This window comes from Echinops telfairi, unplaced genomic scaffold, assembly GCF_000313985.2.
Source record: "Echinops telfairi isolate 266 unplaced genomic scaffold, ASM31398v2 ScPeMD7_7420;HRSCAF=8458, whole genome shotgun sequence".
NCBI classification, from domain to species: Eukaryota; Metazoa; Chordata; class Mammalia; order Afrosoricida; family Tenrecidae; genus Echinops; species Echinops telfairi.
In genome coordinates this window covers 43626955-43645962 of record NW_022111320.1, presented here as the reverse complement: position 1 = coordinate 43645962, position 19008 = coordinate 43626955, and the positions used below count along the sequence as shown (strand labels likewise).

The 19008-nt window shown below is 49.4% G+C and overlaps 1 protein-coding gene across 2 annotated transcripts in view; it reads left to right on the top strand.

Annotated features, from left to right (window-relative positions):
* The window catches only part of GALNT15 (polypeptide N-acetylgalactosaminyltransferase 15), a 76185-nt gene that overhangs the window by 10756 nt on the left and 46421 nt on the right, over positions 1 to 19008 (top strand). For both annotated transcript variants that reach the window (XM_045297609.1, XM_004704011.2), the window contains exons 2-3: positions 12366 to 12532; positions 15045 to 15249. In XM_045297609.1, the coding sequence (XP_045153544.1) occupies positions 12366 to 12532; positions 15045 to 15249 (372 nt within the window). The remainder of the gene's footprint in view (positions 1 to 12365; positions 12533 to 15044; positions 15250 to 19008) is intronic.

Here is a 19008-nt window from a genome sequence, read left to right as displayed (position 1 = left end):
GATTAGGCAATGGACTCCATGATATAAGGGACCGGCTGTGTGTCTGGGTTCCCCTCAAAGCAACCCTGAGACAAGCATTCATTTAGCAGGTGACCCCAGGCAGTGCCGGTAGGAAATGGGGGAAGTGAAGCCGAGAATGGGGGTCAGGCAATGCAGGGTATGTTTTTAAAGCAGTTCCCTTTGAGGGGGGGGCGCGGTGCTCAGTGCTATTAGAGGACTAACGGGAGACAACGCAGAACAGATGCCTCAGGGTTAAGCCCCTCCACGCTTAGGGACAAGATTGCTGGCTGTAAAATCCAACTCTGTCTAGTCTTTGGCTGAGGACAGTTCCCTGGGTGGGTGGGGAGTTAGTGTTCCAGTCTGCTGGCGCTTGGGAGATCATCTCTCCTGCCAGAGAAAGCCTTGGCTTGGGCGACTGATATCGCCTGAGTTAGTTAATTGTGCCAGCCTGGCCAATAATCACATGTGGTGCTGGTTGAAAGGCAGAGGGATAAATGGGTGGTGAGCCTCGGCCTTTCTAGTTCTCGGGTCTCTTGCTTTGTGATGGTCGCACCAGGATGCAGCTGCCTTAGCAGCTCCCTGCTTCAGCTTGCAAGATTGACTTCCTACAAGACATCCCCAAGGAGAAGCCGCATGGACCTATCCCAATGCAGCCCTGGGTGCTGGAGCAGCCGTGTGGAGACCCTTGCCAGTGCTGAGATGCTTACACGTTCACGGACTCAGCTTTCCTCCTGCAGTCGGCATCATTGCCTCTGTTTTGTGAGGTGGAAGACTTTGGGGACTGGTGTTGGGTTAATGGGTTAATGTTGGACTTGTGGGCTTGGGCAGCATTGGGTTGGGATGTTTTCGTGATGCACCTTTTCTTTACATAAAACTCTCTCTTATACATGAGTCGCCGTGGATTTGTTTCTCCAAAGTACCTAGACTAATACATCGCCCAAGGGGTTGGGTACACACCTTGCTTCATACCCGCTTCATGTGTCTGTGAGCTGTCAATGTATAGTGTGTGTTCACGACTGGGGGGATAGATGAAGGTCAAGATCAAAGAGAGCATTGGAATGAAGATATGCGTTTGGTAAAGCCCACACCACTAAATCCCCTATGTGCTTACTGTGAGCTTCCCAGCGGCCACACTGAAGAAGGAAGCACAGTAGCTCCTGAATTCTTATTGCTCCTGAGGAGGAAGCACATCAATATATTAGAGTAGGGAGCATGCAGTTTATTTGGGTAGGAGACACTTCTTGTGATATTTGTATCTGCACGGAGTCGCTCACTGAAACTTCTCAGAAGGTGTGACAAGGGAAAGGGCAGAGATCCCCTCAGCAGATTCCCGAAGTTGATGTAAAGCAGGTGTGGTGAAACGGATTCTTTCATTGCCCCTGATGAGAGATGAGTGGAGAACACCCAGTCTGACGCCTACAAGAAGTTTCGAAGGCAGCCCGGGTACTGGCATCCAAGGACATTGCTCTCTGCAGGTGATAATAAGTCCATGCAGACGGTCCAGAGTATGTGAAGAAACCGATGGCATATGTGGTCTTCAAAGGACCCTCCATCCTTACCACTTGGACCCGTGAAAGAGAAGGATGTGCCGATTCATGCTCCAACATGAGTGAACATGGAAAGCATGATGCCGAATGAAGGGTCATGATTCCATTCATAGGGTGTGTGCAGCAGAGGCAAATCCACAGGTCCCAAAGTAGATGAGTGGTTGCCAAGGTCTAGGCGAGTTGGCAGTTGGCGAACGGGAAGTACCTACTAATTGCTAGTCCCCGCAGTTACTGAGATGATGAAGAAGTCCTGAAATCAGATGGTCCCGATAATGACGCAGCTCCGTACATATACCCCGCAACCCCTGATGACATTCTTGGAAAGAGTGGATTTCATGGTGTGTGAATTCTCTCTTAATAAAATTGTTCCTGAAAAAGTTAGTGAATAAAGACAGAGCCATTTGTTTGCTCAGGATTCTACTATTGGGCTGACCTTGGCGGAGGTGTCCTACTGAGGTTGCCTGGAGGCTGGCTGGGATAGAATGATCCAAGAGGGCCTGTCTGTGGAAGGCTTCTGGTGGCTTCTCTCCATAGTTCTGGTTCACTCCCCTTCATCCCTCACCCCCAAGGCCCTATCAGGATAGTGGGAGGAAGGCAGGAAGAATGGGTGCATTTTGAAACAGGGATCCGGTCTTTGGCACCATTTCCTTCCTGTCTTGGACCCTTCCCTCTTTCCTGCGCTGCCCTCCTGAGAGACCAGCATCTTCATGGTGATTCAAGGGCTCAGGGTTCCCCCCAAAGAGCTGAACAGGCTGCACCATCTGGACCTTTTCTGGTGTTCTTGAAAGGTCTCCAGAACCTTCCACACTCGCATCAGCTGAGGGGTTAGTGGACGCTCACCTTCACAGGCCTGACCCTCCTCAAGGGAAATCATCCTGCATTTTAACAAAACAAGATGGCGAGATGGGAGCTGCCAAAGCTCCCTGGTGACAAGGAGATGTGAGGCCTTTGCTCCCAAGGGCTGGCCGAAAGATGGCATTTCACTGCTCAGCCCTTGTCCTAGGGAGGTTGAGGCCAGCAGAGGCTCTGAATGACCACCAATCAGTCCCATGGATTGCTCTGCCTGCAACCTTGTGGGGGGAGAATCCCGCCATGTTGCACAACTCTGAGAGGCCCATAGAGCACACGGTGTTCTATGGCCACGGCACCCCCTGGAGTGAGGCGAGCCCAGGGGTAGGGATGTGAATTCAGTGAGATAACCCAGGGTCACTGGACAAAGATCAGGAGTGCTTATTCGTAAAGCACTTGCTCAGTCCCTCCATGTGTTGAAGGGCATCCTCAGAGGCGGGTCCAGGCAATGGCACCAGCTAGCCAGTACACAGCGACAGCTTCCAGCTACTGAAAGTTCACCGTGGACAAAGAAAGCATGCCGTACGCCTCTTTCCTCGTGCAATCTTTCCATTACCGTCTAGTCACTGCACCTGTTGCCCTTACTCTGTCAATGGGGAAGTTGAGGGGTAGAGAGGTCTCCCGGCACAAAAGAGGCTTGCAAACCAATAGGAAGGCACTTCAAAACGTTTATGGGGGAAAAAAATCCCTGACCTTTTCATTTGTTTTTCCATGAAGTTTTTTAAGGGCTCATCACGGTAGCTAGTGCTGGTGGAGCTCTGACTGTGAGCAAAGGGGCCTGGCTGGCACAAGCGGTTTGCTCTTGACTACTGACTGTTTGACTGAAAGTGGTCGGTTTGACTCCACCCAGCCAGTTCCATGGGAGAAAGGCCTGGTAATCTACTTAATCTACTTCAATAAAGAACACCCTACGGAGCACTTCTACTTTGTAACGCGTGGGGTCGTCATGAGTCGGAATTCAGTCAACAGCAACTGGCTTGGGTATTTTTCTGGACCAGGATGAAGGCATTGGGTCAAGTATTAACTCATTTGTCCATCCCCCCCCAACCCCATTCTACAAGTGTGGTAACTGAGGCTAAGCAAACTGCGTGCTTCAAAAGGACTTGGGATCAAAGGATTATAAGGAAAGACTCACATGCCGAGGTTCTATCTAGTCCTGTGACTTTGGAAAGCGTTGAAAGGAAGGACGACGGGAATTTGTATGTGGCTCACCCAGATCACCTAAGGACGGATTCAGGATTCGAACCCAACGCCACGGCCTGGCTCCTAACCCCGTAGCCCACCTGCACCTGCTCAGAGGGAGGCCCCGGCTTTTGGACAAGGGCAATGAGGTGACAGTCTGACTGCTCTCAGGGCCTCCCACTTCCCACTCCTCCTCCCACCTGGGCCCACCCACATAGAGAGGGCCCATTCCCTCTGCTGGCCCCACTTGCCACTGTGCTCCCCGGGATGGTGACCAGGGGCCAGGTGAGCTCACGCCCTCCTTCCAGAGGCCGATCTGAGGCATGCCAGGAAAGGCATGGGTCCTGGGCGCCACTTGAAGGGCGGCCTACTGAGCAGTTTCTATTTACTGTAGACACAGAGGCATGGTAAGTCCAGCCGGGGGCGGAGGGGAGTGCTCACCCTGGTGCAAGTCTAGTTGGGGGGTGGGGGGAATGCACCAGAGCAAGTGGAATGACATTTGCAGGCCTCACCATTTGGAAGGCTAAGGCAGGACGAAGAAATCAATGCATTGCTTCCTCTTGAAGGGGACGCGGTGCAGTTTAGACATTGCTCAGGTACCTGTTACCCTCCCGAAGGGGTCCCACCCCTCCCACCCCAGGTAGCCTCGTGAAGCCCGGCATCTCTGGGAGGTCCTGGCTTACACCACCTTATCCTCCAGGTTCGCCTCTCAGGCCCCGCCCACCAAACACCCACCAATCCCCGGGCACCGCTTAAACATGTCTGTCTCATAGGTGCAGAAACCAGGCCTTGCCCATTTCTGTTTCTGGTAGGCAGCCCTGTATCGCAGAGGGGGGTGGAGGGCGTGGGGGCCCCACACAAACCACAGCCAGAGTCACTCAGAGCCCACTCTGTTCTCTGCGACCACACCCAAGGATGCCCACGCTTGTGTCTAACTTAGTCCCCTGGCAGTTAGGCCAGTGCTTGAAGAGCTGTCCCCGTGCTGCTGTCTGCTTCCGTGTTGGACACCTTGCCCGCATGGTCTTCTGGGAGACGGGGAAAGGCCCTTTCTGAGCTGAAGCCAGAAGACCCACCCTCATAGCTTGAAGAAGTAGCCTGTTTGACCTTCCAACTGCTCTCTAGTACCTATTTGGCCCTCAGAAGTCTTTACAGCCTTTTATGTTTGTTCCACCATACCCCACCTTCAGCTCTCCGTTCTCTCTGTGTAAGAGAGCAGTCGTATCTGCCTATGGGAAGCAGAAAATCCTGGAACCAGCTGGCTCCAGGGAGAGGCGAAATCCATGCAATTCTCTTTGAAATGCCTGCTCCTGGGGCTGTCTTTGCCCTTCCTCCCCCTCCTGTCCCAACGCAATCCCAAATGATCAGGAACATAAGGATTTCGGGGCATGGAGCCCTTTCTATCTTCCGGTGCCGTCCCTCGTGTGTAGGGTAAGAATGAGCACAGCAGATGTGTATGTCAGCCCCTGTTTTGAGAATTTATAACGGTCCTTCCCTCTTTCTAGTAGCCCTTAGAAGTGTGGGCTATTGCTACATCCTCACAGGTGAAGAAACCAAGCCAAGAAGAGGCTATGTGACCTGCCCAGGGGCATTCAGACAGGTGGGACGTGATGGCACGCTAGTGTCCAAATTGTTCCAGAATGTTCCATGGGGGCTAAGAGAGGACACTGTTTACCTAGGGCCAGCTAGTTTTCTTCATCTTTGGCACTGGGGGTGGGTAGGTCAATCTGAAAAACAGTCATCTTAACTGGTCTTCCTTGTTGGGATAAGGATGTTATGCCATCGCTTGTCAGCATCGGACTTCAGGTTAGATCTTACAATGTCCTTTCTGACATCAATGTGATGCTATTTCTCTTCAAATGGTCATTCCTGGTCCAGTCCGGCAGGTGATGACTCAATATGTCTTCCACAAAGAGGCAAAGGCCAGTCCACTTCAGCTCTGTAGTGCCCAGGACACGGATCTCCAAGCATTCCATTTCATTGATGACAATATTTATTGTTTGCATGTTTATGGCTGGTTCTTCTCATTTTGAATGAACTAACAGAGGACCCCAAACATTCTCACATGAGCAAATGAAGTCCCGAGAGCTTTGCTCTTTCCATGCCATTAACATCAGCTCCGTGTTGAGGAGGCAGCTCCTCTCCAGTTGTATTTTGCATGCCTTCCAAGATGAGGGGCTTATTACCAAGCACTGTATCAGATTACTCTTTGCTGTAATTCATAAGGTTTTTAAAATGGCAACTCCCCCCGCCTCCCCTGGGATTATAGCTCTTGTTCCTCCTTCCTAGTCTGTTCGTAGGTGGGAAGTTCTACTGAAACTGGTCCATCATGGTGACCCTGCAGGTATTTTCAACACTGGTGGCATCGCATCTAGTGTCTTAGCAGTACAATGAAGGGACTAATGCCAAAGATGAATAAATTAAACATTTTTACCCACCTCGGCAACCAGAAATTGATCCAACATGCGATCAAGATGCATTGATAGTTACTGGTGATTGGAATGCAAAAGTTGGAGACAAAGAAGGACCAGCAGTTGAGAAATAAAGTTTGGTGATAGAAATTACTCTGGAGATGGCATGATAGAATTTTACAGGACTGATGACCTATCCTGTGGGAATGCCCTTTTTATCAGAACAAATGTTGTGCATATGCGAACACAGCCAGAAGGTACACCTGGTGTCCCTCATCAGCTGGAATATACAGGAATGAAGTGGACTACATCTGTAGATGATGGAGAAACCCATTAGCATTGGTCAGAACAAGGCGAGGAGATGACTGTGGAACAGACCACCAATTGCTCATATCCAAGTTCAACTTGAAGTTAAAGAAAATTAAAACAACTCCACAAGAACAAAAGTACAACCTTGAGTGTGTCCTACTGCATGTAGAGACAATCTCAGGAGTAGAATTTAACCACTGAACACGAAAGACCAAAGACCAGACAAGTTGCGAGATAATCTCAAGGACTTCGTTCATGAAGAAAGAAAAAGTTCATTAAAGGGAAAGAAACAAAAGACCACCCTCGATGTTCAAAGATACTCTAAACCTTGCTTTTGAACATAAAGTAGCTAAAGAAATGGCAAAGAAAATGTTGAAGGCTGAATAAAAGATTTCAAAGAAGACAAAATTAAGTATTATAATGAAATATGCCAAGACCTGGAATTAGTAAACCAAATGAAAGAATCCATTCAGCATCTCCCAAACTAAAACAACTAATGAAAAAAATTAAAGATCTGAGTTGCAGGATAGTAGGATGTCACGAACAAAATACTGAACAACGCTTGCTGTCTCTGAGTCAATTTCCACGAATCGTGACCCCATTGGACAGAGTAGAACCGCTCCTGTGGCTTTCTGAGACGCTAACTCAGTGGTTCTCAAACTTCCTCATGCCCTGACCCTTTCATAGAGTTCCTCATGTTGTGGTGACCCCCAACCATAAAATTATTTTCGTTGCTAATTCATAACTGTAAATTTACTACTGTTATGAACCGGGCGACCCCTATGAAAGGGTCATTCGACCCAGAAAGGGGTCATAACCCACAGGTTGAGAACCATTGTTTACAGGAGTAGAAAGCCTCATCTTTCTCCTTCAGCGCAGCTGGTGGCTTCAAACTGTTGGTCTTGTGATTAGCGGACCAACTAGTAACCACTATAGCACCAGAGCTCCTTGAGCAAAACAGGAAGCATCAAAAGAAGGCCAAAGGAATCGGCAGATCCCAAAGGATTTGCTGACGGTCCGTCATTTCAGGAGTTCGCATATGATCAAGAAGAACCAATTGTGCTAAAGGGACAAGTCCAAGCCGTGCTAAAGGCATTGGTGGAAAGCAAGGCTCCGCAAGTGACAGAGTACCACATACATTGTTTCGGGAGATAAGCTGCCTGACCATCCAACGAGAAGATGTCCTTATTTTTGCCCAAAGAAATGTGATCCAAAAGAACAGAGGAATGATCAGACAATAATAGCATTGATATCACATCTCAGAAAGATGTTGACCTGACCTTGTTGACTGTACAAAGGCATCCAACTTTGGGAATCACAACATAGTTTGGATAACACTGTGAAGAAATGGAAATTCAGGACACTCACTGTCATTCGAAGTAAACAATGCACATTACACACTCAAAACCACCTTACATAGTAGTCTCCTATGTATGTTATGCGTGTTATGTGTATGAAAAAATATGTTGGTGGTACTCTTGTGGAACCTACATAAACCAAGGGACAGTCATTCAAGCAGAACGAGGGGAGATTGCCTGCTTTGAAATCAGGAAAGATGTGCACATCTTTTCACGGTCTCTATCAATCTGGATGCAGGCAAATGTCCTAAGAAGCTGGACCAAAAGAAGAAGGCTGCATCCGGATTGGCAGAAGACTCATCAACAGCCTGTGGTAGACCGAGGACACAAGCCTGCTTTCTGAAAGTCCAGAGGGCTTACAACCCATACAGATGCTATAGCCTGTAGTATGCATGGATGGATCACATCTCAGCATCAAGAAGACAACCACTCTCACGACCGGACCAACAGGCAGCATCAGGATACGCAGGGTAAAGACAAAAGTTGTCAGAGTTTTCCTTTCACTCAGATCCACAACCAGGGCCTAAGGAGGTGGAAGTCAGACAATCGAATCATGTATTGCGTTGGGTGAGTCTGTGGACACACGGCTTCATTAAAGTGAAGAAAACGATGTCACTTTAGGCTCAACTGCCCCAAGCCATGGTACTTCCAATCACCTCCTCCATCGGGGGACTGATTTCTGAAGTCTCCGGGACTTATTTCACAGACGCGTCTCGATGTGAGGACTTGCAAAAGGGGAGTGAAGTCCACGTGTGAGCCGAGAGGACTGCGCCGGTCTCCTCCCTGAGGGGTGCGGTGCAAGGTGCTCTAAGAGAGGGTCATTAGGGAGAGGGGCAGAGGAGAGCTCCCGGCACTAGTTTTTGCAACTGCTTGTAAGCCATACATTATTTCAAAATAAGAAATTACACACTGTTTTGTTTTTTGTCGTTTTTTAAGGTGGTAAAAGAGCATTGCTTTCCCTAAAAAACCTACATGCGATTTTCCTGTGGCGGTCATTCTTCCATTTTACTTCGGCTCCCAGGAAGCTCAGTGTCAAATTAAAAATTCACTCTGGAAATGGCAAATCCCCTTATGGCTTATAGTCTCGCTCCAAATGTGGACTTTCTACATTGACTTTTATTTCCCTGCTCCTGGCTTTCCATTCTTATTTTTATGTTATCAGTATTTTATTGCGGGAATGAATTCTTGTGAGTGGCTTTACATCCTTTCTGGAAAGAAATAGCATAAAGACAAAATAATTGGTACAGCTAGTTTATGAGAACATGTTGTTATTGCTGCTGTTGTTTTGAACCCTCTGGGATTTCCGTTTTGTCTTCGAGCACTTTCCGAGCATCGACTCTTCCCCCTTTCAGTGTAGGATTTTGCCCCGAGGCTCATACACAGGTTTCCCTTGCCCTGGAAGGTACCAGGCAGACCCTCAGGCAGCTAAGGGCAGTTCAGGCTGTCACCATTTCAGATGCTGTTCCCCAGGCAGGGCCGGCTGGACAGGGGGTCCCAGAGGGAGCCCTCCCACACGATCGGGGTCTCTGTCAGCAGGGCCACTGTCAGAGGTGCCTTCTCTCAGGTGTTGCTGGTTTGGGGTCCTTGAGAAATCTATTCAAATACAAGTCATCCTAGGTGGAACGACATTGTTGTAGCAGCCACAACCTAATGAGAAACCGCACCCATTCAGAACTCTCCACACACCCAAAGCAAACAAATGCCCATCAAGGTGGGAGCAGCAGCACTGAGAGAGAAGGCAAGAAACACTATGAAACCCCATGTGTCCAGTCACAAGCCAGCCAAGTGCAGCGGAAAGGGCAGGGCGGAAAGGGCAGGGCGGCTTTGGAGATATAAAAATCCCAGCATTGGAGACAGGAGTCTCACCACCTCTCTGAGTCTCGGTTTTCTTATCTGAAAATTGGGCATGACTGAGTCCACCTCATGGACTTACAGAATGAGCACATAGGACTTTGTGTAAAGGACACAGTGTCTGGCATATGGTTGCCACTCACGAATGTTCAGTTCCACATCCTCTCTCCACGTATATAGCCATAACAATAACACCTAAGCTTTGCTGCATGCCCGGTGCTGATGTATGTCATAGGAATGCAAAAAGAAACAGAATGGGGCCACAGCACTGAAATGGGTGATCATCCGCATCCACAGGTTATCGCTACACGCATGGCCCCAGTTTAGCCTCATGACAATGCCACTGTGAGGTTGGTAATGTCATTCCTTTCCATTTCACACATAAAGGAATGGTAGCATCACAAGCAATGCGTGGGGCATGGAGTGAACATTGTAGAGGAGTTCTTGAGGATCTGAAGGATTGGGAGGTACTAGACTGCATTATCAAGAAATGTAAAGACCCCAGATGCTGTATCTGTTGACAGCTGGGCACCATCCGCTTTCTTCACCTCATTTACTTATGTACCCATTTTGTCTTCGGCTATCGTGCCAGGAAGGTGAGCCAGAATGCCAGTTTGTTAGAACAAAAGTGTTCTTGCATTGAGTGAGGGTATGAGCAGAGGTCCGAAGACTGTCTTAGTGTATTACACTAATACACTATCTTAGTGTATTAGCCTATAAATATACGTATTTAGGCCAATACCTCTGTTTTTATGAATTAATGTATTGACATGTACACACCTATGCTTATACCTGTATCCACAACTTTGCTTCCTGGATCCTTCCTCTGTTTCCTTTTACCTTCCTCCTGCCCCACCATAATGCGCACCCTTCTTCTGCCTCTTAGTCATTCCTCTCAGCTAGATTGCTGTTGCTCCATCACCCCCAGGATCTCTCCATCCTCCTTGTCGTTGATTTTAATTCCCTAGTTGTTCCCCTGTCTATGGTGTTGTTTGCTCACTGCTCCCTCTGCCACCTCCTTCTCCCCCAGTCCCTCTGGGACCATCGATCCCACTGTTTTCTCCTCAGGCTGGCTCCCCATTCCTGTCTTACGTAAGTAGGCAAACCAACAATGATGGAGACCAAACAAAAAGAAAACAAAAGATTGAAAGAGAGAGAGAGAGAGAAAGACCATACATAATTCCACGTCTGTCTGCTGACCTTCATGACTATCTTCCCACTGATCCTGGGGGAATTCCGGGAGCTGCCCCTCCTAGCTGGAAGCCTATCTGGGGGCTCTTTAGGGATTTTGTGGCTTGGCTTTGCTCCTGTTGCTGATCTGTTATGCTCACTTCTTGGTTCGCCCTGCTGTGGGGCTGGGGGCTGGAGGTTCACACCACATTAACTCCCTGCCGTATGTCCCCAGTATTGTCCTCTGTTGCGGTGTGCTCCAGTGAGGTGAAAACATGCGGTGAGCTGTTGTCGGCCCTACAGTCCTCTCTGTGCCCTAGCAGCTCCATGCAGGGACATCATCCTCCGAGCTTGGTGTGCCAATATGGGGTCTAGAACCTCACTCTCTCTTTTTCCTTCTTTGTTTGCTTCCGTGCGGGCATGGCAGGCTGGCCCCTCCCTGTAACCTGTAGTTTAGTGCTGGCCTCTGTAGCACATACTTTTAGGGAGGGGGTCCCTTTGGCTCTGATTGGGGCTGGCCCCGAGGCCCGATCTTTTTCATGCATTTCTCCATGTGGTTGTGTTGCCCTCCAGGTCACCGTGGTGGATTCTGCAGCACACTCCCACATTTGTGGAGACATAACCAATACTCCCCCCCTGGGTGGGTTAGTGCCCTGCTCCCCCCATGCTATCATGTGGTGAAGAAAGCAGATATATGCCTGGCTATCAAAAGATACACATCTGGGGTTTTAAAATCTTGGAGTTAAACAAGCGGCCATCTAGCAGAGAAGCAACAAGCCCACATGGAAGAAGCACACTAGCCTGTGTGATCATGAGGTATCGTCGGGACTGGGTAACAGCCACCAGAAGACCTTGAACAAACAAACAAACAAACAAACCATATTGTTGAGAACAAGGGGGGTCAGAGCAGATATCCAAAGCCCATCTGTAGACAATGGGACCTCCCTTCACAGAGGAGTCACAGGGAAGGAAGGAATCAACCAGGGCACAGTAAAGCACCGATGAAACACACAATATTCCTCTGGTTCCTTGAGGTTTCCACTATTATGACCCCAGTCCTGCCTTTCACTGAGGGCTAGACTGGAGCATGTGCACAGGTACAGAGAAGACATAAGAGCTCATGGCACACGGAATCCAGGAACAGGAATGGAAGTAGCGTTACCAGAAGGGTAGGAGGAAGGTGGGGAGAGGAGGGGAGGAAGGGGAAACCAATTGCAAAAATCAACACATAACCACACACACACACACACACCACTAAAGGGAACAAACAACAGAAGCCATGGGGGAAGGGAGATAGTGGTTGGTATCAGATATGAAAATATTAATAATTTATAATTTATGAAGGGGCCATGAGGGGTGGGGGAGCAGGAGCCGCTACCAGGGGCTTAAAGGGAAAGTAAATGTCTGGAAAAGAGGGATGGTAACACAGGTGCAAACACATCAGATACAGTAGATGGATGGATTGTCCTAAGAGTTGGAAGAGCCCCCAATAAAATGATCTTTTAATAAACAAGATAGAAAGAAATGTAAAGTAGTCATCCTTTTTGGAACACACAGGAGAGCTAGCCATGGAGTTGGGAAAAAGGCACGGTGTCCCCGGACACAGCCAGGGTCTGGGAAGCGAGCGAGAGCTTGCTAACCGCCTCCCGCAGCCCCTCTTTGCCATGTCCTCCTTGGTGTCTCCCCCACAGGTGTCTGCAGCAGCACCCCGGGGACAGCCTGCCCACAGCCAGCGTCATCATCTGCTTCCACGACGAAGCTTGGGCCACCTTGCTGAGAACTGTGCACAGCATCCTGGACACGGCCCCCAGGGCTTTCCTGAAGGAGATCATCCTCGTGGACAACCTCAGCCAGCAAGGTAGCAAAAGGCTTCCTCCAGGCCTGCTGGACTGGCCTGGACCCTGGCTGATTCTCATGGGGTTTGGAAACGGTTTTCAGCCAGGTTCCCTAGCAGCAGATCCTTGAATGATTAAAGAAATCACTGGTGCAGGAGGGGATTCATGTGCAAGTGATTTATGAATGAGAAGCCAGGAAATCAGTACGAGAAGCAGGACAGCGGAGGCGAGGACCATGCTGGGCCATGGTCCCAGGGGATAAGGTGGGGTCAGTCACTTCAGCGGAGCCTAGGTGAAATGTGTCTCTCAGGCCCCAGCCTACACACAGTGCTTTAAGCCCCTCTCCAAGAAATTATGAAGAGCCGCAGAGAGCTGATAATTTCTCGGTGTTCCCCGCATCCCTGGTACCCGGCAAAGCCTGGGGTTCTGTATCAGTCATGAGATCATCGTTGCCCACGCCACTCATTTTGAAAGTGAAGAAAGCGAGATCAGCCCCAAAAGACAATTGACTGGAGCTGAATCACACCCAAAGAAAGCAGCAGATTGAGAACCAGAGCTCAGACTTAGACAATCCGCTTGATTGCTTCCACGGACAGTAAACCCACTACTTTGGACAGGCCATCCCAATGCTGGGTACCTAAGAAGATGGAGACAGAGATATCCCCTAGCTTGTTTTTTCTAGCTTTTGGACCCGCCATGCTGGCCCTCCAATACCCAACATTGTCTTCCTATAATGTAAGAAAAATAAGTCTCTGGTTAGTTAAGAGTATTGTAGCCGACTCTGGTCCCTGCAGCCAAAGGTAACCACTCACTGAAATCCTGACCAGACGTGACTTCATGAGGCCCTGCTCGGGCAGACCTGGCCATTTGGGCTGTAACTCTTGTTGGTGTTATTGAGGGTGAACGTCTATGGACAGTAGCCACACAACAACAAAATCACACCCCTTTGCCATTGAGCTAATTCCTACCCGTAGTGAACCCTAGAGGACATAGGAGAACTGCCCCATAGGGTGCCCAAGGGTCTCCATCTGTACGGAAGCAGATTGCCACATCTTTCTACTGCAGAGTGGATGGTGGGCTTGAACTGCCCATCTTTCAGTGAGCAACCCAAGGCACCACCAACCCCCAAACCACCATCTAGTCGATTCCAACTTACAGAGCTCCTAGACAGGATTTCTGAGAAGACGGATCGCTACAAGAGCAGGCAGCCTCCTATTTCCCCTGCAGAGCAGTTGGTGGGTTTGAATTGCCGACCTTGAGGTTAGCGTTCCGATGCCAACGTGCAATGTACCTGGGCTCCTTGGTTCTAGGTAGAGTCACAGCAACCACCGAAAAAACCCTGACCTGTTGCCATCAGGTTGATTCTGATCCCTGCATAGTCCCCGACAGCACAGAGTAGGACTTCCCCACAGAATTTCCAAGCTTGCAAATCTCGATTAAAGTGGACTGTCATGGTTTTCTCTCACAGAGCAGCTAGCTAGTGGATTTGAACCACTAACTTTCTGATTAGCAGCTGAATGCTGAAGGGCTCCTTCTAGGCACAGTCCAGAAAACCAAACGCACTGCCATCAAGTCCTGATGCCCCACGGCAGCCCTATAAGACAGGGTAGAACCGCCCCTGGGGGGTGCCAAGGCTGTAACTCTGCATGAGAGTAGACAGTCTCATCTTCCTCCCTCAGGGTGGCTGGCGGTTTCGAACTGCTGAGCTTGCTGGCTAGCAGTCTGATGCAGCACCCACGACACCACCAGGGCTCCTCTTGAGGAGAGTGGTTGCTGTTGGTGTTGCTGGGTTCCGACACACCAGAAGGAAACACTTCCCGGTCCTGTGCCGTCCTCAGAGTGGTTCCCGTGTGGAGCTCACTGCTGCAGCCACGGGATCCATTTCTGAGCAGCAGGCACGAGGAAACCAGGCCCAGGATTAGCCACGAAAGAAAGCCTTCTGGGCAGAAATGGTGCTGCGACATTCTTAGAGAGTTCTCAGAGCAGATGAGAAGTCCACATGGCTGGGACGGGGGATGCAGGCATGGGATGATCAGGAGTATTTAGCTTTCCATTCTCTTAAAACTCCTTCCTTATATGTCCCACCACCCCCCAATCATCCTGTGGCCTTCCAGAAAAATCTACCCAGATGACCCCTTTGGGGACCCTGAACGCAATCACCATAACCTTCTGAGCTGACCTCTCTGTCTTGAGTTGAACTGGCCCACCAAGGCCCTTCGGAAGTCACTGTCTTGACGGGACCCACCTTTTGAAGGCACCCTGGCTAGACTAAGACAAGTGTCTTCCTGAGAGAGCATGCCTGCAGCCACCCGCTGACCACAGCAACCCAGTGAAACACGTTTAGCCTGGAGTCAACCGTGCATGTAGGGACTGAGGCCCCAGCAGCAGCCCTTTTGTTCCCTGCCTCTGTCTCTGATTTCCGGACTCCTTGTGCTACCTCGAGCGTCAAAGAGAGGCTTGCGGCCAGTCATCTCAGTGATGGTCACTTAGCCATAACATCTGCGACCCAGTTGACCACGGCCCTGTTGATTCCAGGACAGCTCAAGTCGGCTCTCGGCGAGCAGGTGGCCAGGCTCGAGGGTGTGAGGTTGCTCAGGAGCAGCAAGAGGCTGGGCGCCACCCAGGGCCGGATGCTGGGCGCCACCAGGGCCACAGGGGACGTGCTGGTCTTCATGGACTCCCACTGCGAGTGCCAGCCCGGCTGGCTGGAGCCCCTCCTCAGCAGAATAGCTGGTGACAGGTAACTGAGCCCCCGGGGACCTGCAGAGCAAGAGGTGGGATGGGGAGGGGGGAGGGGGGAATAGAGCTACAGTCTCCAACCACTTGCAGAGCATTGCCCCATGAGTATGGATCAAATGATGTCCCCCTAAACTACTTATTGAAATCCTCTCCCCAATGCCTGCCTAATCCCATGTGGTCACTGTGGTTTTGTTATGGTAATGTATCCTAAACCTGCTTCCTTGTGAGATATAAAAAGAGCAGATGGGACACAGAGACAGGCAAGCACAAATGAGGGAGGGTAGGTGCCTCCTGGAGGTCGTCAGGGAACCACGGAAGCACCTCAAGGCCTTTGAACGAAGAAGGTGAGGCAGGTGTCTCCCCCCCAGAGCCAATGAGGATAGAGAGCCTTCCTCTAGAGCAGCGGTTCTCAACCTGTGGGTCTCGACCCCTTGGGGTCCCTGATTCATCACGGTAGCAAAGTGACAGTAATGAAGTAGCAACGAAAATAATGTTATGGTTGGGGGGTCACCAGCACATTAGGAACTGTGTGAAAGGGTCGCAGCATGAGGAAGGTTGAGAACCGCTGCTCTAGAGGCTGGGCCCTGAACGCGGGAAGACAGATGTCTGCTCCTTAGTCCACCTGTGGAGTCTTCCTGTTAGAGCAGCGCCAGGAAACGGCGACACCCACTGTCGAAAAAGTGCCCGCGCTCCCATGATTCCAGAGAGGGCTGTTTTGGGGGTTTCCAGGTGCTGGGCCTTGAAAGAAGCAAAGGGAGAGGAACATTGCAGGGGAGGCTGGGAGTCCTTGGCCCATCGCCTCATCGTTAGAGGGGAGACATTTCTTTTTTTTCTTTTTAAAATCTTTTTACTGGGGGCTCGTACAGCTCTTATCACAATCCATACATCCATCCATTGTGTCAAGCACATTTGTACATTTGTTGCCATCATCCTTCTCAAAAAGTCTTCTTTCTACTTGAGCCCTTGGTATCAGCTCCTCATTTTTCCCCCTCCCTCACAAACCCTTGATAATTTAGAAATTATTATTGTTTTGTCATATGTTACACTGTCCAATGTCTTCCTTCACTCACCTTTCTGTTGTCCGTCCCCCAGGGAGGGGGTTATATGTAGATCCTAGCCAGGCACCATCAGCTTTCTTCAGCACATTTGCTTAAGCACCCACATTATCTTCAGCAATCAAGTCGGAGAAGGTGTGCATCATGGAATGCCAGTTTAATAGAACAAAGTGTTCTTGCATTGAGGGAATACTTGAGTGGAGGCCCAATGTCCATCTGCTACCTCAATACTAAACCTCTAAATATATGCACATAGATCTATTTCCCCATCGTCATATATAAATATAGTTACATATGTACATGCCTGTATTTAGACCTCTATATATGCCCTTTGCCTCCTAGTTCTTTCCTCTATTTCCTTTTACTTTCCTCTTGTCGCCGCACTGTCATGTTCAGCCTTCATTTGGGTTTCAGTAATTCCTCTTGGTTACATTGCCCTTGATCAAGCCCTACCAAGCCTCCTACACCCTCCTTGCCACTGATTTTGGATCACTTGTTGTTCCTTTGTCCCTGGGTTTGTTAACACTACTTCCTGTGGTGCTGTAAACACCTCTGGGTGGGGCACACCCCCTTGTCCAGAGTGATCACCGTGACCTCTGCTAACGACCAGTGAATTTAATCAGGGTGGTAGTTCGTCGTGGTGTGCCGATGAGTTGATTCTGACCCAGAGTGACCCAATTCCACGGAGCGGAACTGCCCCCATAGCATTTCCTAAGCTGTCATCTCTGTGGGAGCAACTTGCCAGGTCTTTTCTTCCACGGACCCACCGGTGAGTTCAAACTGCAGACTTCCCTTCCAGGGAGCAGGCAAGCGCTTAACCCCTGCACCACCAGGTCTCCTCTCTACAGTATAATCTAGGGTGGAGGGCGAGGAATCGTCAAATGTCTCTAGCCTGTAGAAAACATTGACTCTGTGATCAGTAAAGTTTGATCCCAAACAAGCATTCTTTGTTTGTTTGCTTGTTTGTTTTGGGGGGGGTTGGTTTATGTAAAACCGAAACCAAGCTGCCCCACTGCTTTCAAGTTGATTCCAACCCATAGTGACCTTTTATAGGGTTTCTGAGAGAGATTAAATCTTTATGGGAGCAGACAGCCTCATCTTTCTCCTGAGGAGTGACTGGCGGACTTAAACTACCAGCCTCACTGTTAGTAGCCCAACACTTACCCCACAGCTCGGTCAGGCCTCCTGGTTTATACCCAAACCAAACCAAATGCACTATCATTGAAATGATTCTGACCCATAGTATCTTTACATAGAGCTGCTAAGAACGGCTCTAATACTGTAAATCTTTATGCGAGCAGACAGCCTCATCTTGATTCTAAGTAGCTGCTGGTGGGTTTGAACCACTAGCCTTGCAATTAGCAGCCCAATACCTAATCCACAGCACCACCATCACCCTTTAATTTTCCCATTAAGGCCAACCCTTGGAATGAGGGCTGAATTACACGTCCTATTGCCAAACATCTGAAAGATCTCTGACCATTTCTCTGTTCTCCCTCCTCTGTCTTCATGGCGTTTTCTTTACCACTTCCTCAAACGGTAACGAAACACATCTTGCCAACCACTTCCTTCATTCTGAACATCCACTTCCGGAAAACCAAGCCCTGGAAGACCAAACCCTAACCCTGCTGAAAGTACTCGGAGCTGAAGCATTCTCCCACACAGTAGTTCAGTGAACCGTTACTGTTGATGATGCCCAGCTGATAGGGCTGAGGATAGAACTGCTACATTTATGACTTTTAGTCTTGCAATCCTACTCATGCTGAATGTGCACTGTCCAAAGTGAAACTGGGGGCAACCACACATAGAGGGGAATAAAGAGTCTCCTGGGCCATGTTAGGATGGCTCCGGCAGGCATAGAACTCTGTAAGGAGGTTTCAACCAACACTAAGTGGATTGGTAACAGTCGAGTGTTTCCATTTTGGTCAAGAAAAACAACGAGAGCGCTTTCAAGACAAAGGTGAATTCGCATTACTCAACACCCTGACAGATGATTATCTCCCACTCTTGGCTCACACTTCCTAAGAAAAGGAGACTTACATAACTTCAGCCTCGGAACTAGGAGGAGAAATGAATGACGGCTCACAGGCCTCCATCTTTCTGTACACAGAGTTTTATTGGCAGATGCTTCATTCGATCGCATGAAGAAATGTGTGCCGTCCTCATGGCAACCCATTTCAGAGCATTTTCTTCCGGACTCCTTGTTGTTAGCTCCCCACTCCCCCAGCCTCCCCTGCCAGGCCAAGCAGGTACCTACCCATCCAGTTACTGTCTCTATAGCTCGGCCTGTCCCAGATTTCCTCGAGAGAAAGATCATACAAAACGTAAATGGGAAGCCAACAAACAAAATGATTAGACACCACATAGAAAAACCTCAACTAAAAAAGGCAGAAGACATTAAAAATGGAGAGGACTTTAAAATGGGTCAGAAGCCAATAAAGAGAGTAGTGATACCAGGAGGGTAAAGGGAAGGTGCAGGGAGAAAGGGGGAGCCAATCACCATGATCGACATATAACCCCCTCCCTGGGGGACAGACAATAGTAAAGAGGGTGAAGGGACTCAGCGCTGGGTGTAAGACATGAAAGAAATATTAATTTATAAATCATCAGGGCTCATGAGGGAGGGAGGGCTGGGGAGGGGGAAAATGAGCTGATACCAAGGGCTCAAGTAGAAAGAAAATGTTTTGAAAATGATGATGGCAACA